The 19,407-nt window shown below is 42.7% G+C and overlaps 1 protein-coding gene and 1 long non-coding RNA gene across 5 annotated transcripts in view; one reads left to right on the top strand and one right to left on the bottom strand.

Moving 5' to 3' along the window:
• Nucleotides 1-12,142: 12,142 nt before the first annotated feature.
• On the bottom strand, nucleotides 12,143-12,960 carry Gm4013 (predicted gene 4013). The gene is made up of 2 exons (NR_033452.1): nucleotides 12,714-12,960; nucleotides 12,143-12,311 (listed from the first exon to the last, which is right to left on the bottom strand). It is a non-coding gene; the product is annotated as a predicted gene 4013 (long non-coding RNA).
• Nucleotides 12,961-12,967: 7 nt separating this feature from the next.
• The window catches only part of Rbm27 (RNA binding motif protein 27), a 66,338-nt gene continuing 59,898 nt past the window's right edge, over nucleotides 12,968-19,407 (top strand). For 3 of the 4 annotated variants that reach the window (XM_006525863.3, XM_006525864.3, XM_017317887.2), the window contains exon 1: nucleotides 12,968-13,355. In XM_006525863.3, coding sequence (XP_006525926.1) covers nucleotides 13,297-13,355 — 59 coding nt within the window. In that variant the 5' untranslated portion in view covers nucleotides 12,968-13,296. The remainder of the gene's footprint in view (nucleotides 13,356-19,407) is intronic. The other variant, NM_172626.2, reaches the window with a different exon arrangement.

Raw genomic sequence — 19,407 nt, forward strand, 5'->3', positions numbered from 1 at the left:
TATCTGTAGACATACGCCTACTCCCAGGCGACACCGGCAGTGATGTTACCTTAAGTTGAACTACAAGATCCGTGATGCAGTTCGGCATGATGGACTGCTTCAAGCGCGCTCGAAAGTAGGTAGAATTAGGAACTTCTCACCTCGTGGTGTTGTCCGTCTGTCAGGATGCCAGGATGCGGAATTGATTACTATTCAGCAAGTGAGGCGCTAATTATGGCTTGCCACTATGCAGTCGTATTTATTATTACCGGTGGCATTCAACAGCTCAGCATGTAGACATTTAATAGCACTTACCAAACAGTCTGCACCTTCAGGCGAAAGATCGGAAACCCACCTGTTCTCAAAGCTTGGCTCAGTCAACTCCTAAGGCACATTTTAAGTACTCACCCGTCTATGTAGCTATGTGCAAATGTGCAAAAATATTTCCATCAGCACGAAAAATATTCTATTGAACAGACCTGATGAGAAATAGCTTTTACTCTCTGGTGTTCAGATTAATATCAATTAATCCAGTAAACATTAAGTGTCTGCAAAGCACTTTAAAAGAGGTAGACAGCTCAAACATATGGTTACCAACAGTACTAGAGAATTTTTTTTCACAAGTAATTGTATAGAAATATAAAATTCAATTATGGTATAATACATACCTGGTGTATGATATGAGCACAATAAAAAAAATGTTGGATGAAAGAAAGAAAGAGCCTTAGGTTACAAAGAAGAAAGCTCTGTCAACATCTTCTTGTAACTAGTAACAATTTAGAAATCACTTAACACCCCAGGTATGGGTTAAATGTGTCCTATATATTCCCTGAAGTGCTCTGTTCTTTATCTCTCTTTAAAAAAAAAAAAAAAATCTAGCTAAATGTAATCGCCTGTTTATCAGCAGATAACATTTGTCATGTCACGCTTCATGACAGTAGGACTGCACCTAGCAGTATCTGGCACATGGCAGGGACTTTGTAATATTTTTTAATGAGTATGAGAATCTCATCCTCCATAGCTTTTATAAATGATGTTGTACTTTTTTTAAAGATTTATTTATTTTTATTTATATGAGTACACTGCAGCTGTCTTCAGACACACACCAGAAGAGTGCATCCCATTACAGATGGTTGTGAGCCACCATTATGTGGTTGCTGGGAATTAAACTCAGGACCTCTGGAAGAGCAGTCAGTGCTCTTAACTAACCACTGAGCCATCTCTCCAGCTCCAATGTTGTACTTTTACAATTGTGACCTAACCTGTACTATTTGTCATCACAAATCCCATTGGCAATTGAAATCTTTCATGTAGCAAATTGCTTATTAAGCACTTCCCACGAACCTGACACAGATCCAGAATAGAATAGAGAACAAAACAGACTAGTTGCTGTCTTGTGGGGCATATTATTTAATGAGCATGAGACATTAAAGCAAAAGTAAACACGTGATTCAGTGAATACAAGCTATGCAAAACCACCTTCGTGCCTCCAAATGTATTCTTATTTCCCACTAAAATGACTAAAATCCATTTTTCTAAAGGCAACCAGGGCTAAGTGCTTGCCTAGCATGTGCGCAGTCCTAGGTTTGATCCCTAGCTCCACAACAGAGGACGATAGTCATTTGAATTCCATTCATTCAACAGCATCCATTTAGCATCCTTTATGTACATGACTCTCCTCTCATTGGAGAGACACTTAAACAAGACAGGCATGGCTGTGTCCTTCATGGAGAGTCGAGACTGAAAGGAAAAGGCAGACATGAATCCAGCAGGAGGAATGAGAGTCCACTAAGGGGTTGAAGCTCGGGAGGGATTGGTTCTATTTACATGTTAGGAAGAGCATTCTGAAGAAGACTGGAATAGAATCATCGGGAAAACAGGAAGCTACAGCTGCTGTTCAGAAGTGATGGTGTTTTTGACTATGGAAGCATCAGTTAAGAAGGTGAAAGAAATAATAATAATAATAATATAATAATAATAATAATAATAAGTGTGGAGAATGGAGAAAGTGCTGAGTGAATGAAGTCCTGAAATGAATGTGTGTCTTTGATATGGGCATGATCATGTCAAGGACCCCAGCTTCTCAGCCCCACAGGAAAATGGCACAGCGTCCCTCCCCCAAGGGTGAGGCTTAAAAGGATAACCAAAGCCTTCCCCTGGTCCGTGTACAGATGTCGATAGTACAGAAAACACCCACCATAACTTTCTGCCCCTGGATATTTACCTTCGGAATCCTGCTTCCCTACAGAGACTGTATCTACCAAGATTATATTAGTCTGCCTCCTGGCTCAGCTGTGTATCATAACCTTGCCTCCTTGTTTATTTATGTTTAATAAACAAGCTGAGCTACCTGGGTGCTTCCACGTCTCCAGCAGAGGAGCCCAGTCCACCCAATCTCAGCTTTTCTCTGTATTTGTGCTTGTGGTTATCATTGCTTCATTACCTGGCTCCCTCCAGTCAGGCCAAGTGCTTGGAAACCAAGTGAGAACTCTTAATAAAAGAGCTGGAGAAGGGTGAATAAATACACTAATTAATGAGGGTGGGGAAGCTGGAGAGATGGCTCAATGATCAAGAGCACTTGCTACTCTCTGTCATAGTTTTAGGGGTTTTTTTTTTTTTTTTTTTGGTTTGTCTGTTTGTTCATTTGCTTTTCCAGACAGGGTTTCTCTGTATAGCCTTGGCTGTCCTGGAACTTACTCTGTAGACCAGGCTGGACTTAAACTCAGAGATCCTCTTGCCTCTGCCTCCCCAGTGCTGGGATTAAAGACTGCGCCACCACTAGATTTTATTTTTTATTTTTATTTATTTATTTATTTATTTATTTATTTATTTATTTATTTATTTTGAGACAGGATTTCCCTATGTAGTCCTGACTGTCCTGGAACTCACAGTTTGACTGGCCTCAAACTCACTGAGATCATTCTGCATCTGCCGCCCTAGAGCTGGGATTAAAGACATTTACAACACCAAGAGTTTGTTTTTGGTTGGGGAGGAGGGGCGTGGACATGGGGGATGGGAGGGCAGAGTACTTGCTACTCTAGCAGAGCACCCAAGGTCCAGTTCCCAGCACCTACATGATGGCTTACAACTATCAGTAATGCCAATTCCAGGAAATCTAACACCATCTCCTGGGCTCTGAGGGCACCAAGCATGCACATGCAGGTACACAAGCATCCACACACATGAAAAAAATATTAAAGAAAATTAAAATGTTCATGAGCAGTAATATGAGTTTTTGACAGGAGTTATTAATTCCTTGCTAGGTCTTGTGGCCTACGCTCTATCAATAAATGAAATTAGAAAGGTAGCACCATGGCTAAGAGCTCCAGCTGTGAATCAAAGAGATCAGCATCATCGTTTCCTGGGGTCATAACTAAATACTTTTTAAAGGTAATAGTAACAAGCACCTCACTGGATAGGCATGAGGATGAAAGAAGTCATGTGTATATGGACCCCGCTTCTGCATGCACATGTGCCTGTAAGCATCTTAAAATGTTAGTTATCTATGGCATTAGAAAAATACGTCTGAACACATTAGTCCAATGTGATGGGAAAAGCTTTACCTGCGCTTCTAAGAAGCACCAATTGAGCTAATTGAGCTGGTGAAGGGTGATATAATTGTGTCCTATGCCTTTTCTGATTACCGAACCACGTTAATACTCATCCTTCAAGACTCTTAATAGAACTCAGTTTCTCCCTGTTTTTCCCACCCAAACCTGCCCCGCTGGTTACTTCATTCAATATGGTGCATTTTCTAAATTTAGATCTGTAAGGCTATAATTAATTCTGGCTTGTCTTTGAGTCCTTCTGAGCCATTGTTTTTCCATGCCTGTCTCCCGAACTTCTCTATCTTGAGATGACAAGGGATTGTGAGGGAGAGACTATGCGCACTTCTCAAGAGAGATGCCCAGGTACACGATACTCAATGACTACTCACTATGAGCTTTAGTTTATAAGTGCTTTTCTTCCCTTATATTCACGTCCCACCTTTATCTTTACCCTTCTCCGATTTCTCTCACACTGGCCTCACTATGCAACCCAGGCTGGTCTCCAGATCACTTTGTAGACAAAACTTGCCAAGAACACATGATCCTCCTGCTTCAGTCACCCAGGGGCTCAGATCACAGGTGTGAACCATCACACACAGCTGAACTCCCCCCCCCCACCCCGGACCCCCATGATCCAAGCAATAAGAAGAAAAAATAAAGAGAAGAAAAGAATAAACCTTTTAGGACTTATAAGCTCAATGGATGACAAAATTATTCTGTGTGCAGCTTCCAACACAGTTCATGGGTCAGCCGAGGTTGGGGGCTGTGTACAGTGGATATGTTTATGGGCTTTGGAATCACATGCCAAGGTCTGAATTGAGGCTGGTCTAGCTCTGTGACTTTAGGCAAGTTCCTTCAACCCGGGACATCTGAGTCCTCAAAGGAAAATATAGATGATGATCAGAGTTACCTCCTGAGGTTGCTGCCATAGTGAGACTATGAGCTTGTACCATACAGGGGTAATATTTGCCAATACCTGGTACATAGTTAAGTGCTCAGGATATATGAAGGAGACAAGCCAGCAAGCGCAGTAGATAATACTATGGAAAGCCAGTTTCATCAATTAATGAAAACTCTAGACCTGACGGCCACACGCTGAGAAAAGTGCTTAAGTTAATGGAAAGTGCTTTTTATTTTTGGATAAATGCAACCAGACTGGGGAAATTATCATTCCCAGGTACAAAATGTTTGAAAATCTTGCCTACGTTCCTTTTAAAGTGGCGATCTCTGTAATTCCCGGGAACTAGAAATCAGTCACATGTGCAATGACTCCAGACTTGGCATGCCTAAGGTACAGCTGCCATCTTTGACATTCCAGAGAGCACTGAGAGCTACGTCATGGCTTATGTGGGCCATGTGACACCTGAATCATCAAACATTGCTTTTGAGCCAGATGTGGTGGCGCAGCTCTGTCATCTAGTAGGAGAGGCAGAGGCAGGAGGCGTGGAGTTCTAGGTCAGTCTACACTACAATGCTAAGACTATGTTGAAACAAATAAAAATCCGGACCTGATGACAGAGGTCTACAAATCCCAACTGTTCAGGAAGCTAAGGAAGGAGAATTGCAAATCCAAGCCCACCTGGCCTGCACATTAGAATAAGTTCAGAATAGAATAGGCAACTTAATAGGATTTAAAGTTTTAAAATGCCTTCAGATATATCTCAGGAGTAGTGAGTCCCCAGTTCTATCTGAAAGATAGGGGGAAAAAAAAAACAACAACCTCTTGCCACCTAAAAAATTACTCTAAACCTTATTGGCTTAAAGTAACATACCATTTATTATCTCCCAGAATCCCCCGTTGGTCAAGAACTCGGTGCCCCTTGGCTGGCTTGGGTCCTTTGATACGTCAGATGATGCAGTCAGATGGTGATCGCAATACAGTCAGAGCTGAAGAGCAGTGGGTTTGTTGTTGCTTGGCTTTGTTCTTTGGTTTATTTTTATTTTTCAGAGTCTTGGTATATAACTCAGGCTAGCCAGGAACATTCATTTCTCCTCTCTCAATCTCCAGAGTACTGAGAACAGGCATTTGCCACCATGCCCAGCCATACAAGCCATTCTTTAAGACTATTTTTCCCCATTCCGGGTCAGCTGCTCAGGCCAAATACTTGGGTGTCAATCATGACTGCTGTCTTTAATACCCAAATTAATCTGTCATCAAAACTAATTGATGCTGGACAAGGTGGCACACACCTTTAATTCCAGCACTTGGGAGGCAGAGGCAGATGGATCTCTGAGTTTGAGGCCAGGCTGGTATACAAAAGTGAGTCTAGGACAGCCAGGGCTTGTTACACAGAGTAACCCTGTCTCACCACCGCCAAACAGAAAACAAAACAAAACCAATTTGACTTTATCTTCAACATACATCCAGAGTCCAGCCTCTTGCCATTTACCTAGTACAAATCCCACTCTCTCTTCTTGCTCAGATTATTATTCCAGCTTCCTAGCTGGTTTCCCTATCTCCCCTAAGGCACCCTCTAGTCTGACTGACATGAAGCAGTCACATTGACCCTATTTTTTAAAACATTTTTTCTTTAAATGTTTTGTTTGTGATGTGTGTATAGTGTATATGCATGCACATATGCACACACACAGGCATGCATGCTGCTGCCACGGTGGGGGTCAGAGTAGAAATTTGGGATGTTGGTTCTTTCCTTCCATATTGTGGGTCCTGAGGATTGAATTCAGGTCTTGAGGCTTAGCTGTTAGAGTCTTTTCTGGCTGAGCCATCTGGACAGCCATGACTCATTTTCAGTTTTTTTTTTTTTTTTTATTATTGTTTGTTAAGGTTTGATAATACTCTGTGTGTGTGTGTGTGTGTGTGTGTGTGTGTGTGTGTGTGTGTGTTTGTGTGTGTGTGTGAGTGTATGCCACCTGTGTGTGCATACCTATGGAGGCCAGAAGAGGTCTCCTGGAGCAGCTGTTATAAATAGTTGTGAGCTGTTCAATGTAGGTGTTGGTCCTCTGGAATGGGCTTGGGTGGCTGGAGTCTTCCGGTGAAGGGGATGGGGACAGCTGTCAGGAATGTCAGGGATGCAGGACTGGGGTTTTTGGTGCCTTCTCGGTTTGGAGGCTTTCCTAGTGGACAGGGTTGAAGAGAGAGGAAGGAATGGAACTGACTGGACCATGTCCGGAAAGGGGTCAAGCCTGGAACTCCACCGGAAGAAATCCTTCTGCCTCCACTTCCCAAATGCTGGGATTACAGGTGTGGGCTACACATCCAGCAATAGGTTCAGTTTTTACTAACATGGCAAACTGCTTTTCATTGAAGCTCTATCATTTACATCGCCATCAGCAAGCTGTAAGTGGTCCAAATCTTCTCTGTATCCGCCATATCATTCAGTAGTATACACTCACATGCAAACATATAACATAAAATGTTCTAAAACACACACATATATAATTTGAACCCCTTAAAACAGAGTTCTCCAAGAGAAACAAATCTATTTTCAGAATAAAGATACGATTCAATTTGATTCATAATTTGGCTACCAAATCACCTTGCTTTTACATAACTAAGACTTCAGCTACTCTTATTAAAATGACTTTTGTTCCAAGTCAGATGAGTTGATCCAGGCAATCTAGACTCGGGGCAAACTGATATTTAAAATTTTGTTTTAGAATTTTATATATGAATGCTGTACTCATATCATTCCTCCTTCCTACCCCTCCCTCCCCATGATGTATGTTTCACCTCTCTAAAATGTATAGCCGCTTTTTCTTTAATTATTCTTCTTCCTCTTCTTCTTCTTCTTCCTCTTCTTCTTCTTCTTCTTCTTCTTCTTCTTCTTCTTCTTCTTCTTCTTCTTCTTCTTCTTCTTTTCTCTCTCTCTCTCCCTCTCTCTCTCTCTCATACACACACACACACACACACACACACACACACACACACACACACACACAGCCTGCTGAGACCATTTAGTCTTGTCCATTGTCCCTTGTATGTGTATGATTTTAGGGCTGGCCACTTGGTTTTGGATAACTAATTAGGGAATTCATCCCCACGGGATTCTGGCCTCTTATATTTGTTATTTTGTAGACTTTATGAGTTGCAGTTTTCTCCTCTGTGAATAATGCCTATATATCTAGGGGTAGTGTGAGAATGAGGGATTATATTATAACACTGTAGTGAAGCAGGATACTTATTACAGAGCTGGCATAAATTTTGGGACTTGCTTCTAAAAGTCTCTTATCTGTCTCTGTCTATTCCTCTCTGGGACTGGGGATGGAGCCCAGAGCCTTATGTGGGGGCACCCCCAAATATAAGGATGAATATAATTTCAAGTTTTCCTTTGTCTCTGGCATGTGAGAAGCAGCCCTAATAATAATAATGTGTCTGTATGTTGAATTAACACCCATGTGTATGTTCTGCAGTCAGGGTAGCCCAATAACTGCATGCCTGGAGTCAGTGGACCATCCATTCATGGATTGCAGGTGAGTCAGTTCCGTATATGCAATGCGTGCTACTGAATAAAATCAATGAAGATATTCTGACTCACAGCTCCGGAATGTATCTGCACCATATGGCAAAGTCGGTGAGCCAAACATGGAGGTGGGATTGACTACATCGGACACACATACTTCTGGGAAAGCAACTCTTCTTTAAAAACAAAACCAAAAAACAAAAAACAAAAAGGCCAAACTACTTGCTTATTTAAGTTTTGTTGTTGTTGTTGTTGTTTTGTTTTTGCTTTTTTTCCGAGACAGGGTTTCTCTGTGTAGCTCTGGCTGTCCTGGAATTCACTCTGTAGACCAGGCTGGCCTTGAACTCAAAAATCTGCCTGCTTCTGCCTCCCAAGTACTGGGATTAAAGGCGTGCGCCACCATGCCCGGCTACTTGCTTATTTGTAAGTGTGTCTCTGTGTGTGTGTGTGTATGTGTGCATGTGTCTGTGTGAGCATGTTCCATGGTGTGCACGTAGAGGTCAGAAGACAATTTGCAGGAGCTGTTTCTTTCCATGTGGACCCCAGGGATTAAACTCAAGTTGTCAGGCTTGGCAACAAGAGCCTTTACCTGCCCAGCCATCTCTGCTGACCAAACCAACTCTAATATACATGCTATTTATTCAAGACACACTTTGGAATGTTATGTTCCAGAAGTGGTCCTAGTATTTATAAATCTACACACATACACACATACTAGGTATATATACATATATAAAGTATCCTAAATTCACCAAAGTATTTATGATAACATTGAAGTAGAAAGGAAAGAGAACATTGAATGTAACATTAAAAAACAATGAAGTGGGGGGCTGGAGAGATGGCTCAGAGGCAAAGCAGCAAGCACTCTTTCATCTGTAACCCTCTACACTGTTCTGGTTTTTTTTTTTTTTTCTTCATTCATTCTTTATTTGATTTATTTTTTTCAAGACAGGGTTTCTCTCTGTAGCTCTCTAGCTGTCCTGGAACTCTGTATCTGGCCTCCAATTAAGAGATCCACCGCCGGGCGTGGTGGTGCACGCCTTGAATCCCAGCAATTGGGAGGCAGAGGCAGGCAGATTTCTGAGTTCGAGGCCAGCCTGGTCTACAAAGTGAGTTCCAGGACAGCCAGGGCTACACAGAAAAACCCTATCTCAAAACAACAACAACAACAACAAAAAACAAACAAACAAACAACCACCCAACCAACCAAACAAAAAACAAACAAAAAACAAAAAACAAACAGAGAGAGTTCCACCTGCCTCAGCCTCTGGAGAGCTACAATTAAAGGTGTGCTCTACCACTGGCCAGCCTTTATTTATTTATTTATCCATTTATTTAGTTTTTAAAAATCTCTTATATCTTATTTATTGTGTGTGTATATGCATGGGTATATGGTACCACACTGGACACATGGAGATCAGAGGACAACATGTGGGCTTCAGTTCTCTCTTCCACCATGAGTCCTGGGGACTGAACTCAGGTCCCCAGGGTCAGCAGCAGGCATGCTTACCTGCTGAGTCACCTCTGCAGCTCAACTGTTTTGGTTTTTTGTTGCTGCTTTTCTTTCTTTCTTTCTTTCTTTCTTTCTTTCTTTCTTTCTTTCTTTCTTTCTTTCTTTCTTTCTTTTTTCCTTTCTTTCTGTCTGTCTGTCTGTCTGTCTGTCTGTCTGTCTGTCTTTCTTCCTTCCTTCCTTTCTTTTTCTTTTTTGAGACATAAATCTCTTTAGGAAGTTCTGGGTGTCCCGGAACTCCCTATGTAGACCAGGCTGGCCTCAAACTAGCAGAGATCCACCTGCCTCTGCTTTCCGAGTCCTGGGGTTAGAGGGATGTGTCAGTACACACAGCTTGTTGTTTGGTTTTGAGATGGGGCTAGCTCTGTAGCCTGACAAGGAACTGGCCTGAAGCTCGTTCTGCTGCCTCTGCCTCCCTCCGGGTAGTGGGATTACAGGCATGGATTGCCATACCCTGCTCAGACTGTCAAGTTATATGGTTACATCTAGGCCGAATCAAGTCACTCTTTGATTCTTATTTATTTGCTTATTTGTCTTCTTGGGGACCTTTTTTGAGACAAGGTTTCAGGTAGCTAGCTTATGCTGACAACCATCAATTCACTGTGTAGCTTTCAGTGGCCTTGAACTCCCAATCGTCCTTCTCTACCACCCAAGTGACTGTAAGCACGAATGACTACATACATCAGGGTTTCTTTTTTAAAACTTGTATGATTTTTTTTTTTTAAGGTAACACTGTAGTATCCACTGAAGCAAAAGAAAAAAATGGGGATAAGCATAAAAAGGGGAAGGGAGGAAGAGAGAGGGAAGAGGGGAGGGGAGGGAGGGAAGAAGGGAAGGGAAGAAGAGAAAGGCAAGAGGAAGCAGCAGCAGCACATGGGAGAGCTTGGGGCTTTTTTGTTTGTTTGTTTGCTTTTTTCGAGACAGGTTTCTCTGTGCAGCCCTGGCTGTCCTGGAACTCACTCTGTAGACCAGGCTGGCCTCGAACTCAGAAATCTGCCTGCCTCTGCCTCCCAAGTGTGGGGCTTCTTCTGCTCCACCTACAGAGGTGTGGGTCTGGATAAAGCAATTCATCTCTCTGGGTTTTCTCTCTCGTTTGTAAATAAACTTCCCGTTTTGATTCCTTATCTAAGGGGTAGGCAAGCAGAGACCGGAAAGCCAAACTCTGCTGGCACCTGGGAGAACACAGCACTATTTACATTTTTAAGTGGTTGAAAGAATGAAAAGGAGAATACTTTGCATAATGGACTCAGCCTAGATGGCCATTAGCAAGCAAATGCCTAATGAAAATGTGCTACATGCTCACAAAGGGATTTAACTCAGCTGGAAAGACAAATAAAATGATGAAATTTGCAGGAAAATGGCTGGGTCTGGACGTTATCTTATTAAATGAGGTATCCAAGACCCCGAAAGATAGATATTGTATGACCTCTCTTATATTAGGAACCTAGCTTTTAATATTTATATACATGTCTGGGTGTGAGTGAGGTTGTGACATCAGAAAGGGGGTCATAGGAGGGGAGAAAGAGGCTTAATAAGGGTAGAAGAGGGCTGGCGAGATGGCTCAGTGGTTAAGAGCACCGACTGCTCTTATGAAGGTCCTGAGTTCAAATCCCAGCAACCACATGGTGGCGCAGAACCACCCATAATGAGGTCTGCCGCCCTCTTCTGGTGTGTCTGAAGTCAGCTAGTTTATTTACATATAATAAATAAATAAATCTTTTTAAAAAAAAGGTAGAAGAAGAGTAACAAAAACAAATTATGTTTGAAAATGATTTGACACATACTGGGTGCTTTTTTTTTTTTTTTTTTTTTGGCAGAGGCAGGAGAATTGTGATGAGTTTCAGGCTAGTTCTGTGTTGTACTACGTAACAAGACCTGTCTCAAAAGTCAAGGAAAATAATATTTCATGATACAAAAGTTGACATAGAACTGACATTTGTATTTAATAAAAATTCCATGCTATGGGAATACAGCAGCAATTACTTGTTTATGTCTCATGTATGGCCAGGTTCGTGCCAAGTCATTTCATGTTGAGCAGTTGCAAGGATGGCCTCCAAGTTCACACAACCAGAAATGTTTCCCATCATCTGGCCCTTTAGAGAGAGCAAGCTGGATACTACTTGCTCTATGAACAGTATAGTTAGCACAACTGCTTTATTTTGTGTTGATCTGCTTCTTCTTCTTTTTTGTTTGTTTTTCGAGACAGGGTTTCTCTGTATAGCCCTGGCTGTCCTGGAACTCACTCTGTAGACCAGGCTGGCCTCGAACTCAGAAATCTGCCTGCCTCTGCCTCCCAAGTGCTGGGACTAAGGGCGTGCGCTGTCACGCCCGGCTTGATCTGCCTCTTTTATGTGAGATGTGTGCTCATAGGATATTTTCCAAATGTTATTACATAACTCCACAAACTGTTCAGTGATCCAGGATTTCGCCTCCATTGGACTCCTAGTACATAACAGGGTCTCTGTATTTGTTACTGAATAAGCCTTATTTGCTTTCTCAAGGACAGAGTTTTTCTGTGCAGCCCAGGAACTTGCCTCTAACTCAGAGATCTGCCTGAGTCTGCCACCCAAGTGCTAGGATTATAGAGGTGGGCTACCATGCTGCCCCAAATTTTAACACCAGTGCCAAGCCACTGATTTCAGAACACCAGTCAGAATTTCTCATCTAATAAAAACTCAGTTACCTATTTTTGGCATATTCCAGGGTTTTTAAATTTTTATTTATTTATTTATTTATTTATTTTGCCATTATTCATTCTCATTCTCTCAGTCTCCCCCCTCCCCCATGGTTTCCCAATGCCCCATTTTCGCCATTAATTTCCTTTTAAATGATGTTTGCTGATGAAAATTCCTCCTGAAAAAAAAAAACAAATAAAAATATTGACATTTAGAGATGCAATGATGAGATATTAGTCTGGTGCCTTTAAATCCAGCACTCGGGAGGCAGAGGTAGGTATCTGAGTTCGAGGCCACAGTTCCAGGACAGCCAGGATTAGATGGAGAAATCCTGTCTCAAGAAAAACAAAACAAGCAAACACACACACACACACACACACACACACACACACACACACACACAGAGAGAGAGAGAGAGAGAGAGATAGAGAGAGAGAGAGAGAGAGAGAGAGATTTTGTAATTGAAGCTAAGCAGCAAAAAATCAGAAGTATGAACGCCGATCATCAAAATAAGTGTGTAAGGAAGGAAAAAAAAATAGCAAGATCTTGCTTCTTGGCATTATGTCCAACATAAACGCACCGCACGTTGTGTTGCAGATTTACTACAGCTGAGTCATTTCGGGACATCGGAGCGAGTTTCCAGGAAAAAAACCAGCGGAAGTAACCAGGAAGAGGGGCTCTCCGGGTTCCCCGAGGCACTCCCAGCAGCAGACACCGGTACTGCGGGCGGCGGTGGCGGCATGGTCAAAAGAGGAGTCGTGGACCCTTTAAGAGACACAGCACCTTCTCTAAGATACCATCTTGCACCGGGAGTTCACTGAACTCTCCACCTACCTTGCTAGGTCCCTCCGCCCTCACTGGGTACGGCTTGCGGGCGGGGCGAACGAGTCTTACGATTGGCCTTCTGCGCGCGGCCCTCTACCGCCTATTGGTTAGTCGGCCCGTCACTCACCCTACCTCCCGCCCACCTGGGCCTCCGGGCTAGGTTGAGTGGGGCTCTTGGGTTAGTTCCTGTTAGGCCCCGGCCCAGGGAGTAGGTGAAGTCTATAAGATGCCCGGTGGGTCAGGGCACTCGGAGCTGTGAGGGAACGTGAGGCGGCGGCGAACGTAGACCCGCGGCGGGCCTTAGGAGGAGCGGCGGCCGAGCCCGCCTTCCCTGCACCATGCTCATAGAAGATGTGGATGCCCTCAAGTCCTGGCTGGCCAAGTTACTGGAGCCGATGTGAGTGCGCCGGGCCGCGCCGGGCCGGCGGCATGGGCGTTGGGGGACCCGCGGGGGCGTGGGGGAGGGGAGGCGGGAGTCCCGGCCGCCCGCCTGGTCCTAGTCCGCTGTGGTGTGAGGTGTGAGGGGGCCGGGGCCGGGCACGGGCGTCGGGGCTTCCCGAGTCCACACACACACCCCGGGAGCCGGCCCGGGCTGCAGGCCGGCGGGAGACTGAAGGACGGTGGCGACCCGGCATCTGAGGCGAGTGGCGCGACTGTCGAGGGATTTTTAAATGTGAAAGCTGAGGTGTGGGACGGCAGAGCGGGCTGGAGAGGACTTTGCAAACAGTGTTCAGGAGCCCCGGTGTCGAGGGCCTTCTCAGCACACTGGGGCAGCGAGGGGCAGAGAGGGCGAGCGGGGGTCCTGAAGCTGAGTCGTAATTAGGGGGGAGCTCCGACGGATGAGGATATTTAAGGATTTGAAAGACCTCGGAGTGCTGAAGTGGATATGCGGGCGTGGAAGGGCTTTGGTAAACCATTAAGGAGCTCCTGGGTCCGAGAGCAAGGAAACTGAGGGATTTTAAGGTATTCTTGAGGAGTTGGTGGTCGAATTGGTGATTTTAAATTCCGTAGGATGTTGGGGGACGGAGTCGAGATTTTTATGCTAATTGAGGTTGAAAGGACTAACTAGTGTGTACTATGGATGATGGTGAGGTTGAAGCGGGTGTACTTGCAGTATCTTTTTTTTTTTTTTTTTTTTAAGATGCAGGTATTAGAGCAAAATAGGCACAAGAATAAATAAGGACCTGGCAAACATTGTTGAGAGATGACAGGGCGACTATAATTGGGGTGTAGGGTGACTGTTGAGGGGCAAGGAGAATGAGAGACCGGTTCTCTTAAGATATTTTGGGTAGTGTCAGTTGTACAGATATGGTGAGGCTTGACGAGGACAGCAGAGGGGGTAACTTGGTTTATAACTTTTAAGAAAGTAAAGGCCGTGTGGAGTGTTTGAGGATTCTTGGGTATAGCTAGCCTCTAGCACAGTCTTGTGAGAAAGAAAGGATAGAAGGCAGGAGAGACCAGTCTTTAGCCGGTTCTTTGAAGAGAGCATGGGAAGCCGAATAGGAGGGAAAGAAGCCCAGCTTGCCCCCTTTTAATTTCTGTTTCTTCTTTACTTTCTCAATGCCCACCACCACCAAGGAGAGTTCGAGGAGAAGGTAGTCGGGCCTCGATTCATGACATCAGATTACTTTAGTTTGTTTGTTTGTTTGTTTGTTTTGGGGGGTGTTTTTCAGGGAGTGGGAAATTGGAGGTATGATAAGGTTGAGGCCGTTGGGAGACATTGTAGTGCTTGCTTCTGTGTTCATCTATTAGTTCCTTGGCCCCCTTAGAAATTGACTTAACTAACTTTTTGTCTTTGTTTTGCTACTTTGTGTTTTAGGGAATGGAAAGGTGTACCTCAGGAGGAGGGTCATCTAGTTGTAGGCCAATGTATTACTCTTGTGGAGGCATGTGGGTAAAGAAGACTGCAGTGGGAGGTTGGGTGTCTGAAGGACTATTTGCTGCATGAGTGGAGCATAGGAATGAATGAATGAAATGAATGAATGAATAAGTGTGTGGAAGGGCCTCGTGTTGAGTGGTAGCTAGGCCAGTTACAATGGAAAGGGCTTCTGCACATACTTGAAAAGTTTGGTAGAAGAATTTTTTCATCTCTTTTTTTCTGCAGTGGAAAATGCTAGGGCACCAAGGTGGAAAGGAATTGTGATGTGCAGTTTGGAAATAAGATAGAACTAGGTAAATGTGCCATACTTGGAAAGAGCTGAAAAAAGGAGAAAAAGTATGTATGTTTTTAAAGATTAGTTATATTTTTCAAATTAACACTTGAAAGAGTCTTTGAACACACACTGTCCTGTGGCCTTTTCTTGCATTGTAGAACATGGAACCCAGGGCCACACCAGTGTTTTCACTAACTGAGCTGCATTCCCAGCCCATCTTTTTCTAAATTCCCCTGATAAGTTCCCATTCTGTTGGTTAGTAAAGATTTTTTTAAAAAGTATTACATGTATGTTTTATGTCTTGGGTAGGCACTAAGACCTTTTAGTATCATAACTCCTTTTTATTTATCTATTTATTTTCTTTTGAAGCACCCTAAAATGTTTGACTAGATAGTAAAGGTACTAGCTAGTACTTTTTTTTCTTAAGGTAAATGTCATATAGGAATGCTGTCTTACTAATGATGTGTTCATTAGGATAAATTTTTTTTTTTCTGTTCTGAAAAATTTAATTATTCTATAATCTTGAATGAAAAATAAATTTTAAAATGAATACTTGAGAGCTTGAGAGATTGCCTCAGAGGTTAACAGTATCTGCTACTCTTCCAAAAGGACCTGAGTTTGGTTTCCAGAATCCATGTAAAGTGACTCAATCTTTAACTATGGCTCCAGAGGGAGATCTAATATCTCTGGCCACTGAGGGCACCAGCACTCACCTGTACACCCCCATATACAGAAATACACAGCTACACATAATTTTTTTTTTAGATTTATTTATTTATTATATGTAAGTACACTGTAGCTGTCTTCAGACACACCAGAAAAGGGAGTCAGATCTCATTATAGATGGTTGTGAGCCACCATGTGGTTGCTGGGATTTGAACTCAGGACCTTTGGAAGAGCAGTCGGGTGCTCTTACCTGCTGAGCCATCTCACCAGCCCACAGCTACACATAATTAAAAATATAATAAGAATAAATCTTCAAAAAAATAAATGAATATTTGAAAGCTAGGTATGGTGTTCCACACTTAAGAGTCCAACATTCTGAAGGCTGAGGCAGGAGGATTGCCATGATTTTCAGGCCAGCTTGGCCTACATTGTTCAACCTAACTATCTTATGAAGACCTTGTCTCAAAATAAGAAAACCAACCAACCAAATAAAAGATTACTTGAACTTAGTGTTAAAACTTAATTTGTGAGCTGGGTGGTGGTGGCCCATGCCTTTAATCTCAGTACTCTGGAGGCAGAAGCTGGTGGATCTTTTGAGTTTGAGGCCAGTGGTCTACATGTCAAGTTTCAGGACAGCCAAGGCTACACAGAGAAATCCTATCTCAAAAAACTTTAAAAAAAAAAAAGACTTAACATTACTATTTAGACTTTAACAATGTAAATGTCTAGACTTATAAAATAAAGTTATTTATTTATTTATTTATTTATTTATTTTTTGGTTTTTCGAGACAGGGTTTCTCTGTATAGCCCTGGCTGTCCTGGAACTCACTTTGTAGACCAGGCTGGCCTCGAACTCAGAAATCCGCCTGCCTCTGCCTCCCGAGTGCTGGGATTAAAGGTGTGCACCACCACGCCTGGCTAAAGTTTTATTTTTTAACTTATAGAATTGGTTTTAGAGAGAGATGGTAATTAAAAATAGTATGTGTGAATGCCATATAGATTTTCATTCTTGGTACACTGTTGTGGCAGATAACTTTTGTTTAGAGATCCTAAAAACATAATAAATGATATGCTAATGTGGGTTGTGTTTGTAAATTTACTTTCATGGCAGACTGACATGTTACTACAACATAGCATTTCAGAGCAGTTGTCAGGCTTTGACTAGGCAGTGACTAGGTTGGAATCCAGCTATAGCTGAGCACATGAGTTTGTTGTTTGTTCATCTTATGCTTTTTTTGACTTAATTTTTATTGTATGGGTGTTTTTGCCAACATTCATGCCTGCACTATGTATGTACCTTGTGCCCATGGACCATAGAAGAGGTATTGGGTTTCCTGAACCTGGAATTAAGGGTGGTTGTGAGCCATCAAGGGTTCTGTAGAAGAGCAGCCAGTGCTCTTAACTGCTGATAATTGCTGAGCTATATCTAGCCCTGGAAGGAATAACCTCTTACCTCTCTTAGGTTGCTGGGGAAAGACACAATTGCCATTCCTGATGGCAGTACACTAAAAGAGGAGGAAACCAGGTCAAAAGTTAAAGACAGCCAAGAATAACATGTGAAATCCTTATTTTTCTTTACCTATAAAAAATTGTAGACATTAGGGGGAATCTGCATAAAAAATTATTACAGTGTGTGTGTGTGTTTCTATATGTAGAAGTCAGAGGACAGCTTGTAGGAGTGTGTTTTCTCCCACCATGTGTGTTCCAGGGATCCAGCTCAGGTCATCAGGCCTGTTGGTGGATATCTTTTTTCTGCTGACCTTTCTTTCTGGGGCCAAGACAAGCATTTTTATTACAGTAACAGACTTGCATTTCTACCAAATAACTGGGATTTAACTTTTTATATATATAGACTTAAGATTTGAGTTTAGGACCTACCACACCCAAGGCAAGTATTCTACCACCAAACTATATCCCCAGCTCTGTGAAGGGAAATTTTAAATATTTGTTGCTTATTGTAAAAATTTGTCTTGGTCAGACCATCAGTTTGTCAATCTCTCTGTCTGTCTCTCTCTTCTGTTCTGTTCTGTTCTGTTCTGTTCTGGTTTGGTTTGGTTTTTATTTTGGCTTTTTGAGACAGGGTTTCTCTGTGTAGCCCTGGCTGTCCTGGAGCTCACTTTGTAGACCAGGCTGGCCTCGAACTCAGAAATCCGCCTGTCTCAGCCTCCCAAGTGCTGGGATTAAAGGTGTGCGCCACTACTGCCTGGTGGTATATGTTTTTAATACTGGGATTTGTAAGCTTCTTGGACAGTTGCTTCTGTGTATTATGATAGGACATTGTGTGAATCCAGCAGTTCGTTTTTACTTATATCTACCTGATTAATTTTGATCTTGGAGAAATCTGTTTTCATAAATACTAGTCTTTTACCCACTTTACAAATATAGAGTAGTCATGATGCAGACTGTTAGAAGTGCTTTGTGAAGGTACACTAAGCTTGGCAGATATTTTGCTTATTAATGTTGGGTGCCACTACTATCTAACAAATGTTCATTTGTCACAGCCAGTGACTCATTGCCATCCTATAAGAACAGGAGTTGCTAGTGAAAGTCCTGGGCTTGTATTTTCTTTGAGTTCTAGCAACTCATTGCTATTCTGTAAGTAAGAACAGGAGTTGCTGGTGATAGGGACTTTATATGTAGTTTCAGTGCATTCTGACCATTTCAGAGTCTTTCAAACTATAATAGGAGATATGTTGATACTTCAAAGTATTATGGAAAGGCAATAAAAGCTTCAAGAGTAGGATTGATTTCCTTTTTTTTTTTTTTGTTGGTGGTGTGGGGGGTTTGAAACAGGGTTTCTCTGTGTACCTCTGGCTCTCCTGGAACTTGCTCTGTAGACCAGGCTGGCCTTGAACTCACTCATATATTTCTCCTTCTACCTCTTGAGTGCAGGGATTAGAGGCATGTACCAATACTGCCTGCCTGAATAGGATTATCTTACTGGTTTATATTTTTTGGTTTAATGGTCAGGGCAGGTATGCTTACATCCTCGAGTAGGCTGGTGGTTTTTAGGACATTACACTCTGGCTAGTGATTGCTGCAGTTGCTCAGTTGGAAGCAAACATCAACAAGCGGTCACTAGGCCTGGTCTTCTGGTAAATAAACTATTAGGGTGTAATAAGTATTTAGTACTACATTCTTTTTGGGGGGGGGGGGGTTGAGACAGGGTTTCTCTGTGTAGCCCTGGCTGTCCTGGAACTCACTTTGTAGACCAGGCTGGCCTCAAACTCAGAAATCCACCTGCCTCTGCCTCCAGAGTGCTGGGATTAAAGGTGTGCCCTACCATGGCCTGACTAGGACTACATTCTTAGGAAGGAGAAGTATTCATAATTTTTTAAAGTACACTAGTAGCTTCACAAAATTTGTGTGCATATAAAGTGACATGAATCTTGTTTAAGGCAGCTTTCATGGGCTAAAAGGACAGGGATTATTTTGCCAAAGACTTGTTGACACATTTTGGTGTACTAAGAGTACAGTTGTTCTTATGCTCTTGATCTGCTTCCTAAATATGTCTGACTTCCTTCTTCCTGGTCCAATAGCTATAGGGTAGAAGCCAGAAGTTGCTTTTATAGCCAGCCCTGTGTTTTCTATCAATGTGTTCTCTCATTCTCTCTCAGTATTGCTTTTATA

This window comes from Mus musculus, chromosome 18, assembly GCF_000001635.26.
Source record: "Mus musculus strain C57BL/6J chromosome 18, GRCm38.p6 C57BL/6J".
In the NCBI taxonomy this organism is placed as follows: Eukaryota; Metazoa; Chordata; class Mammalia; order Rodentia; family Muridae; genus Mus; species Mus musculus.